Source organism: Nannobrachium achirus (genome assembly GCF_963921795.1).
Source record: "Nannobrachium achirus genome assembly, chromosome: 4".
Taxonomy (NCBI): domain Eukaryota; kingdom Metazoa; phylum Chordata; class Actinopteri; order Myctophiformes; family Myctophidae; genus Nannobrachium; species Nannobrachium achirus.
Window position 1 is genome coordinate 29,828,221 of NC_137813.1, and position 25,493 is coordinate 29,853,713.

The 25,493-nt window shown below is 42.4% G+C and overlaps 1 protein-coding gene across 1 annotated transcript in view; it reads left to right on the top strand.

The window, feature by feature from the left end:
- The window catches only part of clec16a (C-type lectin domain containing 16A), a 71,564-nt gene extending 52,856 nt beyond the window's left edge, over positions 1-18,708 (top strand). The window contains exons 15-22 of the mRNA XM_080724689.1: positions 3,063-3,113; positions 3,912-4,040; positions 6,028-6,148; positions 9,118-9,269; positions 10,258-10,462; positions 12,006-12,176; positions 12,976-13,113; positions 17,350-18,708. Coding sequence (XP_080580815.1) covers positions 3,063-3,113; positions 3,912-4,040; positions 6,028-6,148; positions 9,118-9,269; positions 10,258-10,462; positions 12,006-12,176; positions 12,976-13,113; positions 17,350-17,966 — 1,584 coding nt within the window. The 3' untranslated portion in view covers positions 17,967-18,708. The remainder of the gene's footprint in view (positions 1-3,062; positions 3,114-3,911; positions 4,041-6,027; positions 6,149-9,117; positions 9,270-10,257; positions 10,463-12,005; positions 12,177-12,975; positions 13,114-17,349) is intronic.
- Positions 18,709-25,493: the final 6,785 nt, after the last annotated feature.

Consider the following 25,493-nt stretch of genomic DNA (forward strand, 5'->3'; position numbering starts at 1 on the left):
GCGGCGAATTGTCTTCATAGGGGGATTTCAAAAATAGATATATACAAGCTCACAGCATGGCAACGAGTGTCGCGCTGCAAGCTTGTAGATCTGCTATTTTTCAATAGCAAAAGTATAAAATAATGAAGCATTTGAACAGATCCTCAGCCTCTGAGCCAAACAACCCACTACAGTACAAACACATAGAATCACCTGATGCAGCGCCGGTCCATTCGACTACCAATCCGATCTTCAAGCCCTGCTCGCGGGAGAGGAGAGGAGAAAATACCCCCCGGCGAAGTCCTCGGTCAGGCTTTTCTGGTCTGAAGAAAAGCGACGCGTCGCGCCCATATAACTCCAACAAAAGTAGTGAAAATAGCAGATTTACAAGCACACAACGCCTCATCCCAAGCGCGATGATCGTTTCACGAGTGTCCTCCAACGAGTAAGAAAAGTAAACGCGACGATCATCATTTGGCAGCTCTGTTTCCATCCTAAACGTACTGTTGTTTTGGTGGATAACATTCCAGTCTGATGAAAGGGTCGCGTCCAAGGTCCATATAACTCCATGTAACAAAAGTACTGAAAATAGCAGATCTACAAGCACACAACGCCTCGTCGCATCAGCCGCATCACAAGCACGATAATCGTTTCAACGAGTAAGAAAAAGCAAACGCGACGATCATCATTTGGCAGCTGTTTCCAAAGTAGGCCTACTGTTTAGCTTCGCTAGGTTTTCCCTGCTGTGCACGCGCGATGCGCGCGCGCATGCAGGCATGTGCATTTGAGGCGCGCCGTGCACGAGCGCGCAGCCTGAGAAGAGAACGTGCAGCGCTCCTGGAACCATCTAGCGTGATCGCACATCGCAGCAGTGTGCTCATAGACTATAATGAGTGTGCTCTGTTCTAAAGCCCGCCTACTGTATCCGGTTATGTAACACTCAGATACATGCAAGACACGTTTCCGCATCTGGTATAGACCCAGAACGGATCAGCAACAAGCAGGGCAAATTGTCCCAATCAGTTCTCTACAGGCCACTGAGGCCATGCAGCCAGCAGTTTGCGCACATCAATCAACAGAGCATGAGAGCGATTCAATTCAAAGGAACGTTATTGGCATGAGAAAACATAGGCTACGTTTACATCGCCAAAGCAAGTGCCACAAATAAATAAAAACAATTGAATATGGGGAACATATTTACAGTTATACACATAGGCCTTGCCTTATATAAAGTTATAAGTTATAAGTGTGTGTGTGTGTGTGTGTGTGTGTGTGTGTGTGTGTGTGTGTGTGTGTGTGTGTGTGTGTGTGTGTGTGTGTGTGTGTGTGTGTGTGTGTGTGTGTGTGTGTGTGTGTGTGTGTGTGTGTGTGTGTGTGTGTGTGTGTGTGCGTGCGTGCGTGTGTGTGTCAAAATGTGATCTGTGCAAAATAAAACACTTGAATGTTGAATAAAAGGTAAAAAGCTTATTTCTATTTCTGTGAAGTCAGTATGACGCCCTAAGGGCAAGAGGTGACCTATTACAGCCCTATTACACTATTCCAGTTATTGCCCTATTACACAATTACACTTGTTACACTAGTACACTTATCTGATAAGTGCCTGACGCCATAAATTCAAATATCAACTGAATTATCCACTTGAAAAGCGATCGATCACAAAAAGGTCAATATCTCCAGTTATTTCAATTATAGCTGGATTTTGGTCAAAAATGGCTATTTTGAGATGGCTGCAACTATAGAAAAAAAGCTTTTTATTTATTTATTTTATTTTTTGGTGAGACTAGAGGTTGTCTTGTTTCATTTCAGGTACTGTAGGACATTGTCAAAAGAATACAGAATTTAGGAAAAATGTCAATATAAAAAAAAATTATAAATTTTTTCATTAAACAAAATGGCAGGAGAGCCAAACAGTCAATGTTAAAATGGCGGCCAATGTGTTAAGTTGAGTAGCCCTGCTGTAGATGGACAGAGAAAAGAAAGAAAAACTAAAAAAAGAAATTTCACCAACTTGCATACAAGTATGCAGGAAGACAGTTTTGAATATAAAACAATTTGGGAATAATACAGAGTGATGCAGAATTGGTGAAATTGAGCAGATAGACAAAGACATGCAGGCAGACAGTTCAGACAAGTTGATACCCCGAACAATGTTATTATTACAGCATCTCATATTATCAGAACAAAGGCTGAAACATGCCCTTCCTGCTATTCAAACCATAATCATACTTAAACCATTGCCCACCCTGTGTGTGTGTGTGTGTGTGTGTGTGTGTGTGTGTGTGTGTGTGTGTGTGTGTGTGTGTGTGTGTGTGTGTGTGTGTGTGTGTGTGTGTGTGTGTGTGTGTGTGTGTGTGTGTGTGTGTGTGTGTGTGTGTGTGTGTGTGTGTGAGATACTGTAGAGCCCATGCAAGGGAGATTCCAGATTGCCATAGTGATTGTGTTGAAACATGTTACCCCCTCCTCTACTCTTTTGAGGGAGAAAGATTCCCTAGCTCCACTGAAAGAGAAAATTGAGGCCTAGAGGCGCATATTATTTGTCATACCATTGAAAGAGCTGTGCAGAAACTGGACATGGTTCAGGCTGATCAGAGGCCATACTGTATAAGGGTCGATCTGGGTTATTCTGCATGCACGCCCGTTTTGTTAAAATATGTTTTTAAAATAAAGTATAAATAAAAATCATGAGACAGCTCAAACACAGAATTATATGTACCTCATACAACAGAAATCTTGTGTCATTGGCTGCATTTAACTGCGTTTCCATTTGTAGAGCCACACTGGTCAGAACCGTTCTGGAAAATAATATTTTTGTTTGAGAATGTGGTGATATATGGTAGCACCAAAAGGGTTTACTAACATTGATTGCTCAGACATTGATGCATGCCCATGTCATTGTTTGATACTGTGAAAACAAGCCCTACTTTAACCGGCTGGTCTTAAAAGGTTTGACACTTTCCATATATTATGTCTTATATTATTATATTCATAAATGTGGAATCTGCTTTAATGCACTTTCTTTGGATAAATGTTGTTGTCCTCTAGATGATCGGTAATTGGTTGTTAACATGCTTATGTTATCACAGGGGGAGGAGATATTTTTGGACATGTTTGAAGATGAATACAGGAGCATGACGGTGAGTCAGTCACCGAAATCAGCTTGAAATCATATTCATTTGTTCTGTTCCTTTGTGATCTTTAATACTGTACATGTGCTATTCTTAGCATGAGAGTTAGCTAAATGCTTTTGTGTGCTACTGTAAAGTTAACGTCCTATGTTGTATACAAATATGTCTGTACATGGAATGTATCTGTAATGTGTCTTGATTTGTGTGTTCCTGTGCTGTCCTGTGCATGTTCTTTTGCATGTGTCTGCTGATTTGCGCGTGGTAGTCGTGGGATTGTTTTCCTGGTCACTCGTGCATGCTTGTGCTTGTGTGTGGGATCGTATTTTTGAAACTGTGTCCAGCTGTCCATGTAGGCTTGCTGCTTATCAGAAAGGGAAATTATAGAATGAAATGTAAAGATATTTTATATTATATCTATGTGAACGGAGATGATGAACAGATGAGCGCTTCCGTTCTCGGCTTTCCAGATGTGTTGTTCTAGCCTCTATAAAGCATTTGGAGATTGTGGAATAATTGTCTGACTACGCAAGAGTAATGTGTATGTGTAACTTTATACTAGTATAATGTATATATCGTCACTGTCGGTTTCAAATTTGTACGTGTTTTCGTAAAGTAAAGCCCTGCTTCATCATACAAGGGTGTGTGTGTGTGTGTGTGTGTGTGTGTGTGTGTGTGTGTGTGTGTGTGTGTGTGTGTGTGTGTGTGTGTGTGTGTGTGTGTGTGTGTGTGTGTGTGTGTGTGTGTGTGTGTGTGTGTGTGTGTGTGTGTGTGTGTGTGTGTGTGTGTGTGTGTGTGTGTGCGCTGCAGAGTAAGCCTCTAAACGTGGAGTACCTGATGATGGATGCGTCCGTCCTTCTGCCTCCTACCGGCACTCCCCTGACTGGCATCGACTTTGTCAAGAGACTGCCCTGTGGAGATGTGGAGAAGACACGCAGGGTGGGCACACACACTCTCTCTCTCTCTCAGTTGAAACTTGTGTCCACTATAGTGTTGTGCCGGTATGAATTTTCTTAAATCGATATTGAATTCACTCTTTGTCAAGTCCCGCCCCTCTTCACACCTATTGGTTGCTGCGTCTTGGTGGGACACTCAGAGGGACACTCCATACACTACCATCTTAATTCAGTTGCTTCGTATTGTTATTCTTTGTGTTCAATTCTAATTTCAAACTTGGTTTCAGTAAAATGGAGCTGCTCAGTGGCAGTATAGTGACTCAGCATGTTTTTAAATGTATTTTCCTCCAAAAATTATGTTATAGCAAATTCAACATAAAAAAGGCAGAATCAGGGGGGACAAGGCAGATAGAGCCTAGCCTGATAAATCAGTCCACACATTACCACCCCCTGTTGGTAGGTGGTGTGTAGTGTGGACTGACCCCGGAGATTATTTATTTTATTTCAGCTCCGCCCGAGGAGCGGGCGAATTGAATGGGCCAATCAGGGCTTTAGACTTGGGGCACGTGGTAGGCTGGTCCGGTCCCAGCCCCCTCCCTTCAGAGCTCTTCTACCCACGTGAGAGTCCCTAGTGGACTCTGATTGGTGCTCTTCTGCGCACGTGAGTCGCTAGTGGACTCTGATTGGTCCATGAAAACTGTCATGGCGGAGTCGGACTCGACTCGAATTATTTTAATAAACTATACAATAGTGCCGTTTCATTATGTTTTAACACATATGGTGCCAACCCCGAGTTTCCCGAGTTTGTATTGGTACTAGTGCTGTGCCAACCCCGAGTTTCCCGAGTTTGGGCCGTTTTTGAAAAAAAAAAAAAAAAAAAAAAATCAAATTTTTTTTTTTCAATTTTTTTTTTTGGACCTCCAGAAATGTATTAGGCATGATCGCGATCGCGAAATTGCATGTTTAACCCCCATACCAACCCATTCTTTCAAACATGGCAGCCATGTTTGTTTACATCTGAAGAAAACATAATGGCCCATAAATCATGAATGCCTGAACGGATTTCCAAGCGGATTTTTTTGTTTGAAAGCTGTGAACAGCATCTACACACGTGGTGCATCATCTAGGCAAGGGCGTGCACTTTTTACACACTTGCACAATTACATGGAAGTCTATGGTAACCATGGCAACGCGGGACATTGGCCGGAAAAAATCATTGCAACATAAGTGTTAATACCATTTTGCACTAACGTAAACATGCTATCAAATAATATGTTATAAGAAATAACGTATTTTTGCAATGTCACGGCACGTCGCCGTTGGGGGCTCTAAGCGTGTGTGTGTGTGTGTGTGTGTGACGTCAATAGGCGTTACCCCGCCCCCCCAGAAGTGGAAAGTCTGCCCGAAATCTCAGACTCTCTTCCCAAAACGAAGTGTGTGATAGAGTCTGACGCTTGCAGTCAGGCTAGATAGAGCCTGCTGGTTGGACAGTTTCTGAGGTTAGGGTTAGGGTTAGAGTTAGGCATAGTATTCTTCGGATTCAAATTCAGACTAATGAACCTTCGGACTAATGAACCTTCGGACCAATGCCATGGCACCGGTCAGTCAGGGACCAACCAGAAGGTTACGGACCGAAACGGTAATAGCTTGCGTTGTGCCTTGCAATTTTTTGGGCAAATGGTCACAATTTTCATAACGTCCCATCCAGTGTTGATTTCGTAGACTAAAACTATGACGAAATCTTTTTGTCGACTGTGTTTTTTTCACTGACGAAAACTAAATAAAAACTAAACAAAAACTAAACTGTGATGACTAAAACTAACACTAAATATATTGACAATTTCGTCAACAAAATAAAAACTAGACTAAAACGTTAGGGAGGGAGAAGAGAGTAATTTTATTTTTGCTTGCTCTCAGGTGTTGCGTGCTGAAAATAGCCGATCTACAAGCTCACAACGCGTCGCGCTGCGACGTGTTGTGAGGTCCCATCCCTAATGTGCATCATGTGTCTTCTCCGATTCTCCCCGCAGGCGATCCGTGTGTTCTTCATGCTGCGCTCCCTGTCGCTCCAGCTCCAGGGAGAGCCAGAGACCCAGCTGCCCCTGACCAGACCTGAAGACCTCATTAAGACAGACGACGTCCTGGACCTCAGTAAGACTATCACACACACATAAGGGATGGGACGATACGCGATATTATTGTCTATTGTGATAAAAAGACACTCACAATAATCGTATTGTGATATCGTCCTCCGTCATGCACTGGGATCAGTTCTCCTTTTATTTGCAGAGCTGCATATCCGGTACCATTTTAAACCTTCTAATTGGTAAAAGGTACTTATAATATATCTACTTGATAGTCTTTTTTTTTTTTTTTTTTTTTCCCACTCCATCAAATGCCTTTGCCAATAAATAGCTGATCTACAAGCTCACAACGCGTCGCGATACGTTGTGAGCTTGTAGATCTGCTAGTTTTGGGTAAATGGATTTTGATTATCGCAATTATATCGTAAATAGCGATTTCTTTTGTCATAATAATCGTGATATGACATTTTCATATCATCCCATCCCTAACATACACACACACACACACACTAGGGATGGGACGATAATCGTTATTATCGTTTATCGTGATAAACAATAAAACCCTCACAATAATTTGAATATAGATTTATTGTGGAATAATCCTTTTCATGCACTGGGATCAATTCACCTTTTTCAATTCAATTTACCTTTTAAACCCTCTATATTTGGTCAAACAGACTTGGAAATAACGTACTTGATACAGTCTTTTTTTATTTTTTTTATTTTTTTGAGCAACTTGCATATCTGTGTATGTTTTTGGCAAATGTTCCGCCCCAGGATAATGAATGTTGGGGATATTTTGATTATCGCGATAATATCGTAAATCACAATTTCTTTGGAAATGTTCATACCATCCCATCCCTAACACACATAATGCGCTCACCACTTATCGTGAATCGAGGTGTTGTGAGCGTGTAGATGTGCTATGTTTGCTGCATGACATCATCTTAAGAGGAATTGAAAAGTGCTTAACTGAACTGAATGTATTGTTATGGTATTACATGATGTGTTGTCCTGTTCAGGCTTGCGTCACTTTCTCTGCAAAGAGCTTCAGTTGTTGGCTTTTTTGCTGTTCTCTCGGCTCTCTGTGTGTTTTCCTGTCCAAGATCAAATAAAAAGGCTGCCTATAAAATATTCTTAAAATAAATAGAGGGTGAGTCAGGTTCCTGGTTCACGGTGGGTTATGATATGACGTTGAAGCATGTTCAAAAGATCAGCCACAAGGAAGGGGGGTTCACTCTAGCCACACCAATGGCATTAAATGTGTTGAGTCAACCAGATAATGATTCATGGTATTCACTGTAATTTATAAATCATTCATTCTCTGTGTCTGTTGAGATTCAAGACAATATTCTCAAGATAAGACATCTCAAGGGGACCAATACTAAGTGGAAGACTTGTGGGTAGAGAGAGAGTGAAGCTTTCTCACAGACTTTCTCTCTCTCACGCGCGCGTACATGCAAACACACACTTAGGACATCTGATGCTGGCGAGATAATTTCACCACAGTTCCACATAACCATTACTTCATTGTTCTGGGCCTCTGTCCAGGTTGTAATTCTAATGAATTTCTTTCCAAACTCTCCCTCCGCTTTCTGGGAAATTTACACTAGCTGTGTTTTTCTCTTGATCTTATCCACTCTAGTTGCCGTCTTCTGCTCTCTCTTCCTCTTATCTCTCACCTGTCTGTCTGTCTGTCTGTCTGTCTGTCTGTCTGTCTCTCTCTCTCTCTATCGCTCTCTCTCTCACTTTACATGAAATGTACTACAGAAAAAACATGGAAGGAGACTTAGCAAAAGGCCAGGAATTGAACCAGGTTCTTTTTGATCAGAGCATTTTACATGTGTTACAGTATGTGACTCAAAAGGGAATACCACTCATTTTCAACATTGAACCATATGCCTTAGAGCTGTGGAAATAACATTCTAGTGATTGAGGCAGCCTAGAGGGCATCACATGACCCCAACAAACAATTCTCGTTCTAGGCAACACAGAAGGGGGGGACCTTTTTTCTTATATCCACACAACAGCTCTAAGGTATATTACCAGTAAGACTCCCTAATCAGGAGATAAGCGACCGCCAGGTCGCGCATACAAACTTTAGAAGGCAATCGTAGCCAGTCAGGAGGGAATATGGGACAGATCCATGTTGATGACATGACTTTAGAGATACTGTGTGATTTGCCATCCAAGGAGTGTGTGTGCAAAGTTTGGCATCGATACTCTCATAGGGCTGTATATTATGGTATGGTTCAATGTTAAAAATGAGTTGTATTTGAGTAGTATTTCTCTTGAATACTACACAACACGAATTGGCCGTGGCTGAAGGTGAAGCGATCTACATGTGTCTCAAGGTACTGAACACTGCATGGTGATTTGTGCAGCTTCCTTCATAAACTGCACACATATGGGGCACTGTGGCACAGTCAGTACAGTGCTGTCGCCTCACAGCTAGAAGGTCCTGAGTTTGATTCCCGATGGAAACGCTGTGGGAGCTGGGGGCGTGTTCTCTCCTCCACGTCATCAGTGCCCATAGCCTAGGTGTGGGTTGGCAAAAAGGGCCTTTCTGTGTGGAGTTTGCATGTTCTCCCCGTCTCTCCTAGGGTAGGTACCTTCACAAAAATATGCAGTAATCCTGGTCCTCTATACTGCCTCCCCCTGGCCCAGGCGCCTGATGGAGGGGAAAGGAACTGGTTGAAATAACGTTCCTTCCACGCGCTATATCCAACCGGGGAAACTCCCCCCTGTCAGGTGAAAAGAAGCAACTTGGAATCCTCACGCGTAGAAGGAAGCATAAGGTCGGTCCATTGTCTACCCAGGTTGGCAGAATGGCAGAGGGAGTGTAGTAGTGCCCAGGATGACAGTACATTAGATAATTGACACCGGGTGAAAAATAGGTTACAAAATTGTGGGATAAAAAAAAAAGATTGGACAGTGAGGCCACAGCATTATATGCCTCTGTGTAAACAAACCTGGCGTGAATGTGCTTTACCACTTGTGTGAGTCCTAAATTCCAGTCCATGTGTTGTCTTCCAGATAACAGTGATCTGATAGCATGCATGGTGGTCAGTAAAGAGGGAGGTCAGGCCCAAAGGTTCCTGGCTGTGGACGTGTACCAAATGAGTCTAGTGGAACCAGAGACAAAAAGACTGGGCTGGGGCGTGGTCAAGTTCGCTGGCCTGCTGCAGGTGAGCAAAGGAAGAGTGTGTATAATGTGTATATATACTGTATCTAGGTGTGTGTGTGTGTGTGTATATATCAGAGGTTGTGTATATATCAGAGGTTGCGATAGGATGTTAAACTGTCGGTCACAATGTCTGACATGATTCAAATTGACCAGACACCTGATACAAATATTTGTATGCATTAATGACATCAGGTCCGTAAATGCAGCCTAACACAGCCTAAGCATTATTTTTTGGATTTAAATGTTTGAACATAATTAGTACCAGTAAGACGCCTAAGGGTGAGTTCTCGCCAGTGATGTATATTGGACCAGTTACCCATACTGGATATGGAGACCCCTGGTACCCATAGATATTCACAGATATGGGCTTAATATTGATGACATCAGGGATCTCCATACAGTATATGGGTATAAAAGGGAATTGGTTCCCCTGGCATCACAGGGATCTCCACATATGGGCATAAAGGGGATTTGGTACCCCTGACATCACAGATCGCTGAGAGCGGAAAACCCATAGACCATAAAAAAGCAGACAAAATGTTGAACATGAGGTTATTTCCATTGGAACAGCTGTGCAATTTGTGACTAAGCATACTGTACAAGAGAGACAATTTCTGTTTGTACGCAAACTAGTCATAGTACTAAACATATCCCATTTCAATAGAAATGCATTAATCCCAGATCCTTCTAAGAAGCAATGAATCACATATTGTAATTTCTCTCACTTCCTCGTTCCTCTATCCTTCCCTCCCTATCTCTGTCTTCCTTCCTTGTCTCTTACTTCCTTTCACCATTCCACCATTGTGCCACAATTCCCTTCCTCCCTCTCTCACTGCCTTGCCCCTCTGTCACCCTCTCTATCACACTCTCACTCATTTTTCCCTCCATATATCTCTCTCACTCCCTCACACGTCTCTCTCTCTCTCACCCCTCTATCAATCTCTCTCTCTCTCTCTCCATGTCCGGTGTGTCCCTCTTTGTCCAAACAGGACATGCAGGTGTCAGGTGTAGAGGATGACAGCAGAGCCTTGAACATTATCATCCACAAGCCCAGCTCCAACCCCCACGCCAGGCCACTGCCCATCCTCCAGGCCAACTTCATCTTTGCCGACCACATCCGCTGTATTATTGCCAAACAGAGGCTGGCCAAGGGCCGCATCCAGGCCCGGCGCATGAAGATGCAACGCATCGCAGGTGGGAAAGGAGGACATTGTTCCCACTTCCTATCCCCTAACTAACTGTGCTTGATGAGCTGGTTTGTGCCTTGCATAGTTTCTCTCCAAAGACAGATTAAGGTCTTTGCCCTGGTCTTTGCCTACCTCGCCAACATTTGACAGTGTGTCTGTCTATCTCTCTGTCCATGTGTACAGTATGTACTACCAGTAAGACTCCCTAATCGGGAGATAAGCGACCGTTGGTCGCTTATCTCCACAAATAGGCCCAAAGTTTGTTTTACCAATTATCAAGACATACGGGCAGTTGACAGTTTGCCATGGTTACTCATTGAAGTTGAATCTCCATATATGGAGATAACCTACGCATCACACTAAGTCTGACCTCACCAGCCCATATTTGGGCATGAGCAACTTATGTCTCCATATATGGAGATATGATGACATCACACAGTCCTCAGCCGATGATGTGGCGTGATGTCATACAATACACAAACGAGCCCTACAGTATAAAGGCAGGAAAGAAGCATTTCTTCGACTCAGACCTTATCGCCAGGGTTGGCTTATAGCAGCTGTCGGTAGATAATGCCAGTCTTATATAAGGGTCATTTGTGTACGGTGTGATTTGCCATGGTTACTCATTGAAGTTGAATCTCCATATATGGAGATAACCTACGCATCACACTAAGTCTGACCTCACCAGCCCATATTTGGGCATGAGCAACTTATGTCTCCATATATGGAGATATGATGACATCACACAGTCCTCAGCCGATGATGTGGCGTGATGTCATACAATACACAAACGAGCCCTACAGTATAAAGGGGCAATTCTTGCCAGGAAAGAAGCATTTCTTCGACTCAGACCTTATTGCCAGGGTTGGCTTATAGCAGCTGTCGGTAGATAATGCCGGTCTTATATAAGGGTCATTTGTGTACGGTGTGATTTGCCATGGTTACTCATTGAAGTTGAATCTCCATATATGGAGATAACCTACGCATCACACTAAGTCTGACCTCACCAGCCCATATTTGGGCATGAGCAACTTATGTCTCCATATATGGAGATATGATGACATCACACAGTCCTCAGCCGATGATGTGGTGTGATGTCATACAATACACAAACGAGCCCAGATATGAGCAGGGCAAAGGTGTGACGTGACGGACGTGAAGGACGGCCGGTGGAGGTTTTGATACTAAACTGCGACCTTACGGTCGCAATGAGAATCTGTGGCAACTGTCATGCAAAAGTGCTGCTTGTACATCCCTAATTTGATTTATTTTTTATTTCATTGGAGAAATGATTTCATTTTTCAGGGTTAATATTTTAGATTGTAATTAGAGAAAAGTAAAGTAGTGTGCCAAGTTTCTACAGTCACTATTGCCTTCTCCAGTAGTAAATGCTCACATTGTGCAATGATAATGCACTGCTGTAGGCATATCTCTGTCCTTTTGACAACACTTAAATTGGACTTAAGGATGTCTGTGACTATCATTTGAGCTTATATAGCCCTTTTATACAGTCCCACACATGCTCATTGTACCTCTTTCTGTCTCTTCAGCTCTGTTGGACTTGCCAGTTCAGCCCAGTGGGACAGAAGTGTTAGGTTTTGGTCAGACGGCTAACGCTAGCCCCACTGGCCTGCCCTTCCGCTTCTACGAGCAATCACGACGAGCGCCCAACGACCCCACTGCAAGTAGATCAGTGTTCGCCTCTGTGGATAAAGTACCAGGTAACTGACAGCGATACATGCATACAAACTCCATCTGCAGCTGGCTCAGTGCACTCTCTCCACTGCTGGTGTTTTTGTCATTTTGCCATTAGTTTTTCAAATCAGTTTCTCATCAGTATTTCCTAAAAAATATGTGTTTATTGTCAGCTCATAGTCACATCACATACGGTAGTGATGGCATCTGATCTGAGATAAAAGGCTGTTTTGTGAATTTGACCTTTAATCTCAAAATCGAATGGCTGAATTCCCAGCATGAATTTCCTAAACACGTTCATGCTTCCCAGAGGATGAATCCTACTATATTATTCAGGCAAGCCCATGGTCTTAGCCTAAAGATAACTCACACCAGTAGGCTAAGTGTGGGCTTGAAAGGAGACACACCCTCATAACTCTGCAATGCAGTTATTGCAGAAATATCAATTGACATTATTATAATATAACTTATGCGCAAAAGAAATTTGATTAGGTGGAAACAAAAATAGGATTTCCCCACTGGCCCACAGAGAGTACAATAAACATGTTTTCTTGCACTCACATACGCGTGCACACAACTTTACCAAGAATTTCTCTTCATAATGGAAGTGCTTTTTACTTGCTTATCTTTCCCTTATTGAACTTTTTATTCTTTAGAACTGAGGCCTGCACAAGCACACACACACACACACACACACACACACACACTGTAAATACTGTATATACTGTACACTCTGTGTGTGTGTGTGTGTGTGTGTGTGTGTGTGTGTGTGTGTGTGTGTGTGTGTGCGTGTGCGTGTGTGCGCGCGCGCCCTCTCCCCACCAGGCTTCGCCGTGGCCCACTGTGTGTCCCAGCACAGTCCGTCCCCCCTCTCCTCCCCCTCTCCCCCCTCTAGTGGCAGTGGAAGCACGGGGCGCTGTGACTCTGTCACCACCAGCACTATATCTGCACAGAGCCCCACAGGTACACACACACACACACACACACACACCCACACACATAGGACCACAACTACACACCTACCGCAACAACACACATATAATCCACATATATACAGTACACACAATAGTTCGTTTTTTTCCCTCAGGGGACAGGCCAAACACCCTTGTATGTCCAAAACGGACACTTTTCAGGAAATATAAGAATTGAATTGTTTTCTACAGGAAAATGGGTTACCAGTAAGACACCCTAAGGGGGAGGTCGCGCTGAAACATCAGAGCTTCTTAATACGGCACATTAATCTGGCTGGTCGAGTCATCATTGTGATGTCAGAACCGTCCAGCTATATCCATATCTTGAGTCTGTGAGGTCAGATGTAGAGGTATCGGCCAGCTCCATCTATGGAGATGTCTTGGCCTTATATGGAGCATGACATGAGGCATGACGCATGGATGGACGGACAGACATGATCTGCAGGTTTTCATACTAAATGCGCCCTATGGTTATTATTTAAACTAGAAGTTCACGGCCCTTCGGGCCGCTCACGTCTAGAGATCAGCTACATTGGGGCAGTGATCCAACTGATATAGCCATATATGGAGATCTGTAACTGTCAGTCCTTGCACACTGTCGGAGAAACATAAGCTTCGCGGCACTTACATCTCGAGATCAGGCCATGTATATGTCACGGTTAGATAGAGAAACGGTTAGATAGAGAAACGGAGCGCTTGTCGTGCGTCGCGGGGCGGAACAAGCGGTCGCTTTGACCCACAACAACGTCGCGTCGGCAGGAATGATAGCGCGCACCCCACGGAGGTTAGGGTTAGGGTTAGGCATAGTTTTACTGAGGTTAGGGTTAGAGTAAGGCATAATAAGCTAATGGCTAAACACAGCCGAGCTGGGCTAGTAAATAAACGAAAGAGAGTCGCAAACGAGTGACGTCAGCGCCTGCACTAGTGAATGGCTGACTGGCTGTTGTCGCCATCTGGTGGTGATTGGTGTGTGGTGAACTACAAAACGAGCGCTCTTACCACAGTCTCACTGAGTTACCCAAAATGACTGTAACATATATACAGTATGGCGATGAGACTGATATGGCCATATATGGAGATGTGGGTGCCCACTCAAAACCCAAATCCTAGTTCAGGTGCCAACTCAAGTTTCTGAGTGTTTCCAATGTCTGAAACCAGGCCGTGCCCTATGGAAACAAAACAAGAACCAAAAAAAATTGGTTCAGCTTCTGGAAAGTTCTGGTTCCGCCTTATAGTGGAAAAGGGGCACTAGGCACACAGTGGTACTGTACAATACTACCCAAATAACTATCCATTTAAAACCTATAAATAATATATTAAATTATGATATATAATTGATCCATGTACAATACTGTGCTGCTGTAGCAGTGCTACTCACTCGTTCAGATTTTATTTATTTTTATTTATTTTATTTTTCATACTGGATGCATTCATTTGTTCCAGATGTGAAATGTATACTGTCTACCAAAGTGTAGCACACCTGCAGACACATGCAGGTGTAGTAATATGTATATATATATATATATATATATATATATATATATATAGCATGGATACACACTGTATTCAGACAAAATAAATGTACCACATTTTAGAAAGGGTCCCTAGCAGCCAACCAGAGAGCTCTATCTCCTATCCGCCAGCCCGCTGCCACCCGACGGTCGAAAGCCGACCGACCATATACTGTCCGGCTTTGACTCTTCCCCTACAACTTAAGACATGACAGTGTACCACGCATTCAACAGCAGATTTAGGCAACAGTCACTTTCCAGCGCTTACCGCCTTAAGACAAAGTGTATAGGCTGCATACCTGTTGAACCAGTCAACACAATACACCCTCATTCTTTGTGTCAATGTTATGTATGTATGGCCTTGAATATAATTACATTGGCAACTGCTTAAAGTTCCTGTTAAACTTGTTACTGTGAATGAATATTTTAAGGAGCTTGCACATTGGTCCCTATTTCTATTAAAACAATATATACAGTATAGCAAAGCATCAAATTGGGGCTATTAGGGCCAATGAAATAAACCGTAAAGGTAAAGATCAGGATAATCCTGCAGCTCCTTGGTCCGCAGGTGAAACTCTCCTTGCTCATAGCGATCTCAGAATGGACCCTACTGTATATTACCTTTTTTATTTTTGTGTTCAACAAGTGAGAAGACAACACACGATCACTGCATGATGATTGTTGAATGCGAAATCTTCCGCAATTAATGGAATAATCCGGATTGTCAAACCAAACTCTGAGCCTCCTGAAAAATTCAAGTACATCCACAATATAAATGTTCTTGTTTCTGTCTGATTATTTTTCAAACTGCACCCTTGCTCTCTTAACTGTAAGTATACCGGTACTGCTACAAAATATTGATACATTATATTTCATGTAGACTAGTGTTTTTTTGTTTTCCTCCTACAGTAGCCTCTAGTGTACATGCACTTATTAATATTGCTACTGCCACTTACTACTGATGCTGCAACTGCTCCAACTAGTTCTACTACTACAACTACTACTACTACTAATGCTACTGCTACTACTCTTACTACACATGCACACAGTCTATGTCCACTAAGCACCTCTCTTTTTGCCAGGGGCATTTGCAAATTCTATGGGGTAAAGCAGGAGTCTTCAACAGTAGGGATGGAGCTCGTAAAATGTTATTGATAACGAGCACCTTATCGATCCCGCTTATTGAGCCGGGCTTTTATCGAGCCCGCTATTGAGGGTGTTCTAATTTGTGGAAAGATGTGAGATGACAAATTATGAAAAGAACTGGTAACTTTTATTATTGGCTAGTCGTTGTGACTGTGAGTTTGTGGCTGACCACCATATGAAGATGACGATTAACAAAAGTAAAAAATATTTTGCCTATCATTTAAAACAACCATTCATTAATGTGCAACAAGTGTTAAATGGCTTTATATTAGGAATAGTCCTGTAATAATTTCTTGATTGCCTCTTGTCTTGATTGTTTAAACATTGTTATGACCCGTTAAAACATGGGTAAAGTCATAAAATATTTAGAGACGGACAACCATTGACTTTGCAAAATATAGCTGTTTTTATTTACATGCTCCCCTTTTTAAAATCAGGGTTGTACGTTTGTTTTTATACAAGTTATTTACAATAGTCTGCAGACTGAATATATCACAAGATTTAAGATGTACAAAATAGATGTTACTATGATGTTAGAATGGCTAAGCCAGGAAATACAATTACAATTATCAAATAGGCAAAGTGATAATAAAGTAAATCCCAAGAGTTAAACCAAACAACAAAAGTAATACAGACGGGCTATCAAGACTACCGAACTCAAACAAAAATACACTGTTGCCGTTCCGACAGGCAACAGGCCTAAAAAAAAGGCAAATGAGCCAAAAAGGAGAGAGAAGAGGGACGAACGTAAGATCCCTCTCACTATACGCGACAAAGTTCTCTCTCAGTGAGTCATACTGAGCTTTATATCAATAGCTAACAACAGCACATTGGTCCGAGGGCGTAGCCAAATCTTAGTATTTTCTTTCTTTTTCTTTTTTTCACCACTTGAACCCGAGCATCCCTATTCTGAGGGGAACACTAGCTGAAAGTAGCAAATCTACAAGCTCACAAGACGTGTTGTGAGATTGTAGATTGGCTATTTATGGCAAAGAGGTCTAGTGGTGTAGAGGGAAAAAAAACTTGACCTTTGGCTCTGTATTTGGTCTGATAAGTATTGAGGGTTTAAGTGGTTAAATGTCTGGAAATACATACATATTAACATGAATCCAACATATTAATAGAAAAGATAATGTGCAAACACACAGTATACAAACACTGATGGTAGTGTCAAACGTCTATGAAGCTATCTATGAAACAGTTTAATCTGCAACAAAATGTTATACAAGGTCCCTCCTTCATCTCTGTCTCGGCCAAGGGGTCTAGTAAGGGCTGTTTTATATTTTTGTTGCACAGCATGTTTGACACTATTTGATTGTAAATACCAACATACTGTAGATCTGAATAAAAACTAACATGTTGTGTGGTTTATTTGCTATAATTCTATGCTGGTTAATTATAGCCAAAATACTGAAGAGGAAATGGAGAAACTCAACTCTTATTGGCTGCTAATCATCTCATACAACTGTCTTTTCTCTGTGTCCTTCACTCACCTACTCACTCCTCTCCTTCATACGTCTGTCCTTTCTCTCCCTGTGTCCTTCACTCACTTGCTCACTCCTCTCCTACAGATGATGGCACGTTTCTGGAGCACACCCCTCCCTCTTCCTCAGGTGGAGAAGGGGAGGGAGGAGGAGGTGATGATGTTGGTGTAACGGTGGTCTCCTCTGCCCCCCCAGCCCCAGCCCCAACCCTGGCCCCCAGCCTCACCCCGGCCTCGCAGCCCACCATCTCCCTGCTCACCCACGACAACGCCGACTCCCTGAGTGTGGAGTCCCTGACGCTGCTGCCCCCCGCTGACTCCCCGCACCTCCACGCCCTCCACTCCCTCCAGGGACCGCACGCCTCCATCGCTGAGGAGGACGACGAGGAGGAGGAGGTTGGCAGCGAGGGAAGAAAGGGTGGCGAGGATGAAGAGGCCCGAGGGGATGAAGAGGAGTCGCGGTTGGACGAGACGGAGACGGAAGCGACCGCCGAGGAGGGAACCGCGGCACCGGATTCGGCTACACCCACAGACGAGGCGGAGGGACACACAGTCGTTTCCGCGGAGCGGCGGGAGGGAGAGGAGTCTGAAGGTGATGACACGCCCCATGGGGAGGGGCTAGATACAGACACGCCCACTGCTGATGATGGCGAGGGATCAAACGAGATACAGACACACACACCAGAGTCACCTGAATTGGATTAAGCGATCTACACAATGTGCGAGCGTGCGCACATCATACAGCGGACCGTGCTAGTTGGCATTCTGCAGTATATTTTCATATACTGAGCTGCAGGTAGTGTTTTGTGAGAACTGTCTCGTTTGCGTTGAGGTTTGTGCAGGTGTAGGAAGACTTTTTTCTCACAAGAGTGGCTGAAAAGACATACCCATATGCATAGGCTCATGAGAAGCTCAAAGCACAGTCGAGTTTCTGTTGTGTGTGTGTTTGTGTGTGTGTGAGAGAGAGTGTGTTAAATCTACGTGTGTGACTGTGTGTGCGTATACAGGTTAACATATGCATATGCAAGTGTACATGTGTTGTTCGCTCGACCAGCAATTACATTTTTATTCATCCTGTTTCAACAGATGGTTTTTCAATTCATGCCTTTCCCTCATACATAAATACACACACACATGCACCTTGCTGCAGGCCAGTCTTAGAGCAACTTACGTTAAGAAGTTAATTTGCAAATAGCACTCACATCAATTTTTAAAGCACTCAAATCAATGTTTAATAGTGATTGTCAGTACCATATGACACACACACACACACACACACACCCCCATCTGAGTCCACTACATTTACCATCAAACCCAGTTGCAGCGACTGCCAACCAAAATCTGCTGTCATGTTTTATGCACACGTGTGTGTGTGTGTGTGTGTGCGTGTGCGCGCATGCATGCACATGTGTTGGTGGTTTTAACTGCCATTAAACTGCCACCACAGCAGTCTTGTCTTATTGTGATTAATTTAGCTCTTATGGTATATGACCTGCACCATAGCATTACACACTTGCACACTAAGCTACCAGCCAGGATCCATCAATTAATCAAATTAGTTTCACTGCTGCGTTGATCACTAAGGCCTGATTTATGCTTGCGTGCCCGTATCGTGCATCAAAAATAGTAGATCTACAAGCTTGCAGTTTGTCACAGTGCAACACATTGTGAGCTTGTAGATCTGCTATTTTTGGTGCGTGCCACAATGCACAACAAAGTATAAATCACGTGTAATCCTCCTGCAGTTTTCAAACAGAACTCTGTTGGCCGTCACAGTTCTTGTTTGTGGCAGTTCCACATTGACCATGTTGGGATGCTTCCCAAAGTTTGGGTTCCCACAGGCATATTTAGAGATGGTGCTGCAGAGGTAGCCTGGCAGCTGGCACCACATTTTTTAAGATACATACACCACATGAGCTACATGATGCCTTTTGAGAGTTTGTTCAGAGCTTGGCCAATCATCTGCCCTGTGCAATGTGCATAGATAGAACATACATGTTGGCACTGTTCCACAGTGGGCCCAAGGAACAACACAACATCATTGGACAAAGTGGGGTAAAGCTGAACTCCTGATGACAGCACTTTCACACTGAAATCAGAAACCATTTTTCCATCAAGGTCTGCTATGCATCACAGCACTGGATTGAATGTATCTACAAGTTGTCCCTTAGGGTTGACCTAACGTCAGATTGATAAAATATACAAAAAAATATACGTGGTATACAATTTTCCATCTATTCGATTTTCATAAAGACACTGTACAGTAGACTCTGAAAGAAATAATTTAGTTTCTTTTAGGCAGAGAGGCCTGTTGGAAATGGCACAACCCCTGTTTTTAAGAATATTGTCTGAACACGAAAATACTAATCACGGCAAAGTTATGACAGCAGAATTATCATAAACCCAGCAGTTTTCTCATGTCGGGGCCCCTCTTCGATCAACCTGAGGACCCCCTGAGGTTTTCTGTTTCAGTGGAGAAACTTGGCTGCTGTTGTCAGTGTCTTAACAGGAACCTTCCTCATCATCCTCCTACTAATAAGTTGAATAAAGCTTTACTACTGCAATAAACTAAAGAGCTAAAGATTGAGGGGAGAGATGAATGTACTGTAACTGTTTGACAGCTTATCTCTCCGATCAGCAGTGTCAGTTGATCAGTAGGAACAGGATCGATGTATTTTTATGCATAACTGCTTTATTCTTTCTTGGCTCACGTCAGTTGAAAATTGAAACCGCAACGAAGTGCGTGCACAAACACGTTAATTGGTGCATCTGCAGAGTCTCCCTGTCCCTCTTTATCATTTAATCATTCATCTTGTGTGGTACTCTCTCATTCCTCTTTTTGGCCTCTCTCCAGCCCCCTATTTTTTATCCCCATCTCTCCAAACCTTCCCCTATTAAAAAGAAACCTGTACATTAAGTCTTATGCTTGATTATCGCTCTTTTATTTTTTAACTATGTACAGTCATTGAGCAAGTTAAAAAAAAAGAGTGAATTCAAAGCAATACTCCTCTTCCATGCTTCTATTTTTCTTCCTCTGTACTTACACCTTGAGCTGTACATAGCAGCAAGATGGGCCAATTGACAACTACAGTACTAATAAATAGGATAATGAGTCTCTGATTGTAGTGTTTCTGTATGTAAAATGTTTGTATGCTCTGTAAATGCTTTCTGCTTTTAAAACTTGTAATTATTGTTATATTAATGGACAGAAACAGAGAAATAATTAAAAGAGATGCAATAAATTATTCTACTTAAAAATGGTGAGGCTCTTTATTATTTTAATTTTTTTGTGGTAGCTGTTTTCTTAAATTTCTTTTTCTCACTTTTCTGCTGTCTTTCGCTCTTTGACTCCACCTCTCTCCACAACACTGAAGAAACATGTTGGTGTTGTTGCCCAATGTATCAGTCAAAACACCACATAGAACACATTAACCTCTCTGATTTCAATACTTGACTGACTTCGCTCAGTTTAGTTGCAGCATCTGACAGTAGTCCGGTGCTGCAGGAGTCAATGATTTGTTTCTGTATAACTATTCTACCGGTGAGTTTAGTAATCCTTTGCCTGCGACCTCTAATCCTGATCAAATTGTTAACTCTCCAATCGAATTTAAGTCTTCCTTTGTCAAACACGTGTAGTAGTAGTAATAATAATACATCAAACTTATATAGTGCTTTTCATGGTACCCAAAGTTGCTTTACAAAACAAAAGAAAAACAAACCACTTTATTAAGAGAGAAAACAAACGTTAAAAAGCTAAAATTACTAGAGGGAGAGGGAAAAACAAGTGTGAAAGGGGAGTTAAAGATGTACAGGAAAATGTTATTTATTTTAAAAAGTCTTGATTGTAAGAGGAGAGGAGAAAGCTGATGCGTTTAAAGCTGATCGATTTCTTTCTTGTCGCCAGCATAATGCTTCCATTGACTTTGAGTATGTGTCTATAGATACCTGTAATTGTTTACCTGTGTGTCTCTTTCTGTGAATGAAATTGTTGGTGTTTTATCCCTAAGCCCACCCAAAATTATATCATCATATAATCACCTAATCTAAATTATTTGAGATGATCACCCTTTTTTGCATAATTATCAATCATTTCTATATTGAAAAATATTCATATTGTTTCATACATTTTCAATAGCAGATCTACAAGCTCAGAATGCATCATGATGTGACGTATTTTGAGCTTGTAGATAGATTTAGATTTACAAAAAAGGAAAACATTTCCTTTTATTTTTCAAAGCCTATTAAAGCCAACAAAATGTCATTTCTATTCATAATGTTCCAGTGTTCAACGACAGAAACACAAATCGCTTAAATTGCTATTATTTGAGTGACAATCGTCAAAGTAAACTGTCATAATTGTGACAGCCCTACCACCTAATCTGATGTGTTATACCGTGCTCATGACATACTGTCATCGCTTCCTGTGGTGTGTGTGTGTGTGTGTGTGTGCGTGCGCGTGTGTGTGTGTGTGTGTGTGTGTGTGAGAAAGAGGCTTCTGTCACCTTGTGGCCTGAATGTGTTGCTCCTCTTCAGGGAAGTGCATATGTGTGCGTGAGTCTGTGTTCCCGGTATGCAAAGACATCGAAACCCTTTCATGTGGCTTTCCTCTTGATCAAACCGCAGTTATAGCAATGTTAGAGGAGGACCCATGTCTTGTCTGCCGGCACAGACACGCAGTAGGACAGACTTGAAGATTTATTGTTCTGTGCTGAAAGGGCTGTGCCGAGGAGCTGTGCTGATCAGGTTTGCAATGGTGCAAGGTAGAGGTGGGCGATATGGTGATAATTATCGTTGAGCCGATACAATGTCTCCACGATATGCCTTTTTAGAAGTATCGTATATATCGTGATACAATTGAGGGAGCCTTGTAAAAAATCCTGTTAATACAGAGGTTCATTGCAGAATTAAATTTAAACCTACATTTTGGTCTAAATCAGAAGTTCTCAAACTTTAAAATGTCAAGGTCTCCACTTAACTCTGACAGTATACAAATGAAACCAAATGGACCCGTAAGGGTCCATTTGGTTTCATTTGTATACTGTCAGAGTTACATACTTGTAAAGTTCAATTTAGACCTCCCAAAAGGAACCCAGAGAGTCTAGTTTTTGTCAAGTAACTTAATAACCATAAAAACCAACGTGAAAAAGAATTGTGATAAAATCGTGTATCGTGATACAGCTTGGGAAAATATCATGATATTGTATTTTTCCATATCGCCCACCCCTAGTGCAAGGTACAGTAACAGACACCCCACCAACCACTTTGCTGCATTTCCACTGTATGGTGCTGGCTTATCTGCCGGCCTTCCCCTGCTTTGTAGGTATTCCACCCATAGTAGAAAAAAGATGGAAGAAATGTCCAGAGATGTGATGGGCTAAGGCAGATATAGATTTATAGTGTTCATTTAAATTATATCTTTGTGGGGGCGTTGATGACCACGTGGTTAAGGCACATACTAACACATATAGGCTCTAACGCGGCCTGACAGCGAGTCGCAGGTTTGATTCCCGAGCCCCGATGACCTTTGCTGCATCTCACTCCTCCTCATCCTCCATGTTTCCTGTCACTCTATACTATCTCTATCCAAATAAAGGCAGAAAAGTCCTAAAAAAAAAACTTAAATAATGAAATAAATCTTTGTGTAAAAAAGGCGAAGGCTCTATTGCCTTCTGATTTCTTTTTCTTTTTTTAGATTTTCCTCGTTGATTTTCAATGTGTTAAACTGGAATGGTCTGTATGAGAGTAAGAAATTCCAAACAAATGATTGCACAGAAATCATTTGACAACCGCAAAGTCCAAGTCACACATGGACCAGTTCCCCCTTTTCATTTCTCAAAAGGCTGAGGAATATCCTGAAATGAAATACTATGAATGAAACTAACATATGACTCATCAGCGCGCACACAGACACACACTCAGTGTGAGAATAAACCATGATCTCATCTTGAGTTTTTCTGAGGTAAAACTAACAAGAAGTAGATGTAGAGACTAACTATTTGGCAATAAAGGTATCTACTTATAGACACTTGTACAAGTAAGACGCCTAAGGGCGATAAGCCATGTCTTGGCCATCTGACCTCATGGGAATGCCCATATATGGCCAACACAGATGGCCAAGACAACCCTTATCTTTGTGGCTGGTTCTACAAACCAGGATCTCCATACATCAGGGATCTCCATATATGGGCATAAAAGGGATTATATGATTGCGGTTCCCCTGACGTCACAGCGATGTCAGAGCAGCAAAGCCATAGACCATAAAAAAGCGTAAACGTGCAGACGGAGACATGATGTGCCGTTTCACATAACATACCAGTAAGACGCCTAAGGGCGAAAAGTAGGGCGAGGTCGCACCCTCTGTCTTATGGCCATATATGGATTCTGTTAGTGTGGTTCTCCTAACAGGGCATCATCTGGGATACAATCCCTTTTATGCCCATATATGGAGATCCCTAACAGAATCCCTTTTATGCCCATAAATGGAGATCCCGGCTCTGAGTATCTGACATCACTGTGATGTCACCTGTTTATGCTCATATATGGAGATCCCTGCTCTGAATATCTGACATCACTGTGATGTCACCTGTGATGTCACAGTGATGTGTCAGGGGAACCAGTGTCAGGTGTTACCCGTCCCACGGTCGCAAATAATGCTCTTCTGTGGTAAATTATAATCTAAGCCTAATGTGTTTAGTAGTCGTATTGCGTGCCACTTGCTAGAAGTAACAAGTGACGACGCAGTGTGTCACTCATGTAATGGATAAAGAATGTCAGACAGTAAAGTACAACAATCTACATAGCATGACTCACACGGTGCGTGTGTTCTAGTTAGGGTAAAAGACAGTGCATCATGTGCATGGTGGTTCAAGTAGGGTTAGGTGTTCATTTGAAGGTAAAAGAAAACTGCTACCAAGGAAACAGAAACACTGATTACGTCTCATGAGGCTGGCAGCGGAAACGATTTCCCAAAAAGGAGAAACCAAACCACGCAAACTGCAGATGCAAATGAACTTTATTCAACCTTTAGGGCTGTAGCCTTAATTTCTCTGGCTCTTCAGTAGACAAAACAGTGTAAGGTTCTGTTGTGGTACACCTATAGTAATTTAGATGGAAACATTGCAATGTAGTTATTCTCTTTCAACTGAAAGGTTATTCAACTGAAAGTTGAAAATTTGTTCACCGACGTAAATTAGGCTTTAAGGTTAGGGTTGAGGTTACGGTTAAAGGAAGGTTTCCTGGGATTACAGTAAATGTTGTGAGTTAAACTATTAAGGATTAAAGCTGAGGTGAGGGTTACATTTGCTTTTACAGCACATAACTAGACAATGACAAGCCTGTTCATTTTCATGCAGGTTACAGACATATACACACACACACACACACACACACACACACACACACACACACACACACACACACACACACACACATAGAATGAGTCATACAAACGTTCTCTTACAGATAAGGCTAACGCCATGGACACACCTCTAACCATCATTCCTAGTCATAATAGTGAGACATGCCACATGCATTCATACACATTACACCCATTCTTGTAACATTAAATAATTCAGCATCGAAGTGTTCATTCATATTATGACCTTAACCTTACATTCTATACTCCTTTGGGTTCTCCCTCACAGTCCCTTTCTCTGACACCTCTTCCTCCGCTTCTGGTAAGTGTGTGTGTGTGTGTGTGTGTGTGTGTGTGTGTGTGTGTGTGTGTGTGTGTGTGTGTGTGTGTGTGTGTGTAGAATAACGGGGGCAATTTACTATCAACTTAATCCCACCCACCTTTACCATACTTAGATGAATCACTGTGAAACTCACTGTGGTAAAGACCCTGTCATCCTTTCTGTCCGTCTGTTCTCTTTCACTGGTACCAAGACTGTCTGGCTCTGGCTGTTGTCAGTTGACTGACACAGGCAATGGCTATTACAGAACAAGAATGTTGCACTGTAGTGTATCCACACGCGCGCGCGCGCACACACACACACACACACACACACACACACACACACACACACACACACACACACACACACACACACACACACACACACACACACACACACACACACACACACACACACACACACACACACACACACACACACACACACACACACACACACACACACACTCTCTCTCTCTCTCTCTCTCTCTCTGGACATGAAATGAAAACCACAAGTGTGAGAAATCAATATCAAAATGTTCACAAATATTTATTTT